General features: G+C 42.2%; 1 protein-coding gene across 7 annotated transcripts in view; it reads right to left on the reverse strand.

Annotated features, from left to right (window-relative positions):
* LOC113823985 (oxysterol-binding protein-related protein 1) overlaps nt 1-7,500 on the reverse strand; it is a 62,811-nt gene that overhangs the window by 773 nt on the left and 54,538 nt on the right. For all 7 annotated transcript variants that reach the window (XM_070145133.1, XM_070145132.1, XM_070145138.1 and 4 more), the window contains 6 exons: nt 3,494-3,578; nt 2,731-2,835; nt 1,957-2,080; nt 996-1,139; nt 694-776; nt 1-10 (listed from right to left, as the gene is read on the reverse strand). The exon at nt 1-10 is cut by the window's left edge and continues 122 nt beyond it. In XM_070145133.1, coding sequence (XP_070001234.1) covers nt 1-10; nt 694-776; nt 996-1,139; nt 1,957-2,080; nt 2,731-2,835; nt 3,494-3,578 — 551 coding nt within the window. The remainder of the gene's footprint in view (nt 11-693; nt 777-995; nt 1,140-1,956; nt 2,081-2,730; nt 2,836-3,493; nt 3,579-7,500) is intronic.

The raw sequence follows: 7,500 nt of genomic DNA on the forward strand, positions 1-7,500 counted from the left end.
CGGCCGCAATCTGTGGGGAACAACTCTCAGTCTCACTTGGTTTGGAGCACCTGCTTTTAAAGACCGCTTCCTCTTAGAGGCCATGAGCAATGGGTTTGGCCGAAGAACCTGAAAGCTGTCCTACTCTCTCGAAAGGCGTCGTGCGGCCGCGTGCACTGAACCTGGGCTTTGCTGTTTACACACTTTGAAAGGACACACGCACATTCCATTTTATCTTACAAGCCAACCAAGTTTGATCCAGAAAAGCTTATTTTAAAAGAATGATAACAAAAAATACTGGAAATTCCCAAAAGCATATCAATTCAAATAGGTCACTATTATCTTTTTTCACTCATGAATCAATTTATTTAGTTTCTTAATATAATCGAAACAATAGACTCTGAAGTGTTATTATGTGTGTGTGTGAAAGAGAGAGTAAATGTGAGAATAGGCATCAGCGTGAATATGTATGTTTGTGAAATCACTTTGCAATGCCCAGAGTGCAACTGGTCGTCTACATGGCGCCCGCGAACGAGCGCCTCTTCCCTTATGGCGCTTACTGCCGCCCGCGCCCACGGCTGCTCTTCCCGATTCCAACCCCAAAGAACAGAGTGCTGTGATAGAGGAAACTACGTGTGAAGCGCGTCCCTTCGGCCTTCTGCCACCTCTCGATCGCGAGCAAGGGCTGGAAACGCCGTCGCTGGGTCGGCTTACCTGCAGTCTGTCGAGCTGAGAGATCTCTTCAATTCTTCACTCATATCGTTCAGAGACATTGCGAACAGTGTGAAGTGGTAGAACTGCAAGAAAAAGAGCAAATCATATGTTAAGGGAATCAGTAACTGAGTTATATAAAGCGAAGAATGATCGCTTGTGTAAATCCAATTGACAAAAGAATATACTTAAAGGCAGAAAGAACGGATTGCAGATGCTGAATGCTTTAAAGAACGTCAGCTTCATCGGAAATATGGTTAATTTGCGGGTGGAGATCGTCTGTCTCCTCAGTGACCTGCCCTCACCTGAGGAGAGTTTTCGGGGCGCGGGTCAGCCTCCCACAGAATCGCCGAGTTGGGGATGTCGATGCTGTAGGTGGAGTCCGTGCGCGGGTACGTGCCCTCCTCGGGCTCCTCGGGCGGGTCGCCGTCCTCGATATCCACGCCGGCCTGAGGCAGACGCAACGCCTGGTTAGCACACTTACCCCAGGAGGCGGCTGTGGCCGAGCGGAGCGAACTTCGCAGCACAATCACTACTATTCGTGTCAGGAATGAACGATGGAATAATATATAATAGTATATAATACTCATGATTGTTGGTGAAAATAAGAAGGATGGTGGTTATTAAGATGATACCAGTTGAAAAGACACGAAAGAAAAATGTAAAAGCCTTGACATTAGAATCTTGGCACACCGACCCAAATGCTATTGATTTTGAACTAAGCAGGGTTCTTCTGGCATTTAACTTCAGTCTCGTGCCTCGGCCTACACTTAAATTCCAACATCATTAAGTTCCATATATAATGATCAGTGTTTGTGTGATGAAACGACTTTGATAAAAATTGTTATTGTAAAACTAACTGGGACCTGTCTGTCCATGAATACTAATTTTAGTAAGACAAAATCAACTTGCTTTAAATTTGATAAATTTTGCAATAATGCTATAGACCTATCATTGAAACCTACTTATAACAGGATGCAGTACTGTCCAGTACACATACTCATCTGATACACGCTCTACTTCTTTCCACTTATGAACAAACATTAGACATTAAGACAAATTGGTGATATACATTGAACATTTGATTATGGTGTTAAGTATTTAATTCGAAATAATGTTCTAATTAAAGTCGCGATTTTTTATTATTATTACTATTATGCTGATTAAGATTGGTTAAAATTGCACCATGTACATGACTGGACATGACTGCGCCCTTTGCCACAGTCCGAGGTAAAAGAGCGTCCCAGGAATGGGTCCTTCACATACATCCACGTCAGAGCTCATCTTGAAGGAGGAAGTGATAGAGTTGAGCTTCTTGAACACCTTCCTCGGGGCGTGGGCGGGACTGGCGCTTCCCGTGCCGTCGTCGCTCTTCTTCTTGTCGTTTCTCCTGAAATGCGATGCGAGGATCAGCAACAGACGCTCTAAGAAACAGACCGCAGAGAGCCCCTGAAGAGGCTCTTTGGCTCGGTCAGAAGGCAGCCTTTCGTCGCATCCGATTCCAATTCCTTTCTAAAGATAACATGAATCCAATTCTAAATGAAGTCGATGGACCTATTGCTTCCAGCGGCCGGCGAAAGGTTGGACTGCTGGCTTATAGACAATCGCAGACCCTTCCACTAAGTGAGCATTAGTATCTAATATGCAGCGATGCAATAGCACTCTTGAAGCTTACCTCGGAAACAAACGCCAGGAAGGTAACGGGACCAGATAATAGCAGCCTTAGAACAAGTGTTGTTCAACTTACCAATCATTAAAGAAAAAAAAGAAAAAAAAAACTACCGACTTATATCACCTGCCAACCGACGAAATATACAAGACATTAATAGATGATTTTCTGTAACATCTGGAAGAATACAACTCATATGGAAATCTAGATGTGAGCTGCGTAGGTTGCTTTGACCGGGTGGGGCGCGGCAAAGGTTCCACAACCTCAGGGGAGAGAGAGAGAGAGAGAGAGAGAGAGAGAGAGAGAGAGAAACAAACAAACAAAAGGAGATAGAAGTAGAAAGAAAGGGGGATGGGGCTGCTGAACCGTACCTGAATTTATGCGGGTTTGTCTTCATGTATTCCTCATAGGATCCAATGTCTGTAGCACGGAGGAACTCGGTCCACTTGCCATACATAAAGGTCAACTTTTTCTTCCTGGAGAAGAAGCAGGAATCGTCAGCTAAACAGAAGAGTAGGGGAAAGAGGGGCAAGGAAGCTGGATATATTTAGGATACAACATATGCGAACTTGTAATGCAAGGATACACTATTTTATAATGAATAACATGTTCCGTAAAGCCCTCGGGATCTGCTACCCTTTGTCTGTCAGGTTCATAATACATTGATGAAAAAGTCTATACTATCTTCAGTGGAGATGGAGACGGCTCATCTTATGCTACCATCTTGCGGGCCAACAAGGGTACATACCTGGATTCTCAGGATTACATTATTGAACGTATCATTTCAAATGGTGATAATGATGGCAATAAAGATTATATATATATATATATATATATATATATATATATATATATATATATATATATATATATATATATATATATATATATATATGCGCATTAGTCATGGGCTGCTACAGTTTCTTATTTTGTAACACTGTATAATAGGTCTACTTTGAATCATATCCATGACAGCAAAAAGATAGGAAGCAACCTGCATCTTTAACTTTATTTTCCACAAACGGCCAAGAGTCTGACCCCCGTGCTCTACGAGGAGGAGGATACCGGTGAAGAACAGCACAGAATATGTGGGTGTGGGTGTTATATTTGGATAATATGAGTACAATTTCTTACTTCTTGTCCATAATGAAGCCTTCTATCCTGTGCAAGTCCTTGGAGAACCAGCCTGCTGTCTTGAAAGTCAGGACGGACTTGTGACCTGTAACATGGGAGACAAGGACGACATTGGAAAATCGAGATTTTGTTTTTATGTGCATACGTAGCAAATGCGTATGTACACACGGATGCGTGAGTCAGTGTGAGTACAAGTGTTTGTCGCTGTAAATGTTTGTCACGATGTGCATATGAACGGTCGTAGCAAGAGGTAAAGCCCTCCGCCCCCTCCCTCTCCCCCTCATTTTCTCTTATCCATCTCTTCTCTCTCTCTCTCTCTCTCTCTCTCTATCTCTCTCTCTCTCTACATACACACACACACACACACACACACACACACACACATATATATATATATATATATATATATATATATATATATATATATATATATATATATATATATATATATATATATATATACACATGTGTGTGTGTGTGTGTGTGTGTGTGTGTATATATATATATATATATATATATATATATATATATATATATATATATATATATATATATATATATATATATATATATATATATGTATACATATATATATATATATATATATATATATATATATATATATATATATATATATATATATATATATATATATCCTCCCTCTTTCTCTCTCTCTGACACATATCTGAACTGTGGTTTACATTTTTGATGGATTAATCACGTACATTTAAATTTTCGCATAAAAACACCACTGGCCATTCCAACTCTTACTTCATTAGCATCTAATAATCAAAACTGATTGTGATTCCGTCAGATGAGGTCCCCCCAAAGTCGGGGCAGGGCGAAGGGAGGACAGCTTCCACAGCCGCTTGTGTCCGTGTGTTTACGCTGTGCAACCGAAGCTCTGCAACAAGGACAGTCTTGTCATTGTGCGGGATCAGCCACACTGACGGCTTTCCCCTTCCTCCCTGCTGGACGGTTCTGCAATGGGGAAAAGCTGAATGGCTCCGACAGGGTTATCCAATAGGTGGGGCTTCCCTCTCCGCGGCACTCCAGTAGGGGATATCTTCTACTCGTGCCTTGTCCGAGCATGGCATCCTTTTGTGCTAGGAGGCGGGAGGCCTGGAGGCGAGCAACGCATTTCTTCGGCCCTTTCATCTGGCAAGCTGGACAGCTTGATCCAGGCTTGATCAGGTCAACCACTTGGCCTCCTTGTCCCTGCCACTGCCTCACTGGCAACGCACCAGTAGTGGCAGCGTCTCCGTGAGCGATAAGTGGCTACTGAGAATTGCTGACAAAGGCGCTGTATTTACATCGTGTAGTTTTGAGAGTCGCCAATACACGGCAATATGGCGCGCAAACTTCAAACTTGTTAGAAGGGGAAAATATATATTATTGTGCGTCAATGACGCCTTACGTCTTATTTTCGACAAATATGTGCAGCTAGGGGCCAAGGTCGAAACAGGAACGTTACCTGGCGCCTGATGACAAAGAGGAGCCTGTGGTTGGTGCGGAACTCAAACCAGCCGCACCAACCACGAAGAGGCCTCGGGCAGTAGTCTAGAATACAACTGGAAATAAACCAAGGCTTAGGCTGGTCCAGTTCCTAAGGCGCCAGTTAGGAAGACTGGCATAATAGGCCCAGGCCGGTCATGGACTCTGATGGTGATTGGCTAATTGACTCTTTAAAATCATCTGCTACGTCAACAACAAAGCTCATTAGCAGCGAATGCCTTGTGGGATTCAAATGTTAAAATATTTAAAATGTTAAAAATCTATTAATAAATGGCTTTTATAAACAAAAATAACAAAAAGTATATTAACAATCAAAGCATAAATATTTTGCTTTCAAAGAATAAGATATTGTGTAAATATTATGCATAAATAAATTTTGTGAGAATATTATTGTGACTTTCTACGTCACAATCGTCCTCTGAAACACTTTTCACTGTATATGGAGGAGACAAGTACTCACGTCAATAATGATTCTTGGGAACCCTCACAACGCACTTCATTGTTATCGGCCCATAAGTCAATCTTATTATGTGTCCAATTCTCAGCCTTGATAACAACTTCGACTTGTCGGTTGGGATAGACGCTGGTCACCCAACTGCAAAGGCCAGCTGTAATCTCTCGCATTTTGTTTCTAGAGGTATACCTCCATTGCTTCCTCCATTCATCACGAAGGCAATTTCTGATGTTGGGTTTTAAATCGATGTATGGGAGAGGAAAACGAGTATCACAGGGCTGAGCGGCAGCTGCCTTGGCCCTCCAATCACTTTGCTCATTCCCACTGACATCAACAAGCGCTGCCACCCAACACAGAGTTATCTTTTGTGCTGACATCAGTGCAATGCAATCTTGAATCTCCCTTACCTTTGGATGTATTGAGTTAAAGCTCTTGATTACTGGCAAAGCTTCAAAAGTCAAGTTCCAATATATTGCGAATCTTGTCGCAATATATTGGAAGAGAATGGTTCCCGAGATCTCTAGTCGTTTTGACTGCTGCAAGAAGGGTGTGTAACTCTGCAGTGAAGAGCGAGGCTGCCCAAGAAATACTGCCAACTGCACTTTCGTCATGCTCCCTGCTGCAAAGCTCACACCATTTTCAGATTTCGAACCATCTGTATATATTACATATGATCCTTGATATTGACAAGTCTCCTGAAGAACTCTCTCCCTCATTTCTGCTTCGGATCTCTCCCCTTTGCTTATTCCGACCAAATCCAGCTCGACTAGATTGGTCCAGGGGAGAACTGGGGAGATCCAACAGTTAGAACCTTAAGGAGATTCAAATTGAGATCTGCTACAAAATTTTTATTCTCCTACCATAGGATCAGTTCTCAAGGGGATGAAAACCAGTCTAGAAAGAAATAGATCCCAGAATCCTTTGTAGTCGGGTCTATATTTGGTCGCAGTGTAATGAAAGAGGAGGTTTTCCAATGTTGGCATACAGAGATTCTACAGGTGAAGACATGAAAGCTCCTGTACAGACTCTGAGAGCTGAGTCCAGTATCCAGAGAAGAGTGGAAGTTGCAGATGAATATGCCTCACATCCATAGTCAAGTTTGCTACAAATAAATGCTCTGTATAGCCGCAAAAGCGAGCGGTCTGCACCCCAAGACAGGTGAGGAAAACGCAAAATACTGAACACTTCTGTAGCCTTTGCCTTGAATTGTTTCATGTGAGATACCCACATAAGCTTTGAGTCATAATTTAAACCCAAGTACTTCACCTCTTGGACAAAATGCAGCGGGTTTCCTCACGAAAAGAGGGAAGGATGAAACTCTCCTCTTTTATGGAAATTCATAGCTATGGTCTTGGTCGGAGAGAACTTAAATACATGGTATGTTGCCCACTGATTTATTGCAGTCTACATGTGTCATTGCACATCCTGTAAACTTCCTCTTGAGTAGTACAGTGTGAGGTTATCCACATACAGCCTACAGGAGACAGCACTTTGAACGACCTTTACAATGTCATTGATAATTTTGGCAAATAGGGCCAGACTCAAGATACTCCCTTGTGGGGCCCCTTCCAGCTGATCTTCCAGGTTAGATAAGCTCTTTCCCACCCTCAGTCTAAACTTCCTATCAGCAAGGAAGCTTTGTATGAAGGTAGGTAATGCTGTTCATGAACCAGTATCATACAGTTTCATGAGTATGCCATACTTCCAAGTAGTATTCTAAGATTTTTCGTGGTCAAAGAAAACTGCTAACGACATCGCTGTGCGAAGGAATTCTGTATAGCAGTCTCCATCCTCATAAGGGCATCTGTGGTCGATCTCAAATTTCTAATCCCATACTGATATGGGGTCAGCATATCCTTTTCTAGTGGCCATGTCAACCTGAAATTTATCATTTATTTATTTATTTATCAACTTGCAAATGCAGCTGGTGAGAGAAATACATCTGTAATTCCCTGTTATAGAAGCATCTTTGCCAGGTTTGGGGAATGGAATGATTATGACTTCTTCCCATGAGGATGGCACTTTGCCCTTCCTAAAG

Source organism: Penaeus vannamei, chromosome 33, assembly GCF_042767895.1.
Source record: "Penaeus vannamei isolate JL-2024 chromosome 33, ASM4276789v1, whole genome shotgun sequence".
NCBI lineage: Eukaryota > Metazoa > Arthropoda > Malacostraca > Decapoda > Penaeidae > Penaeus > Penaeus vannamei.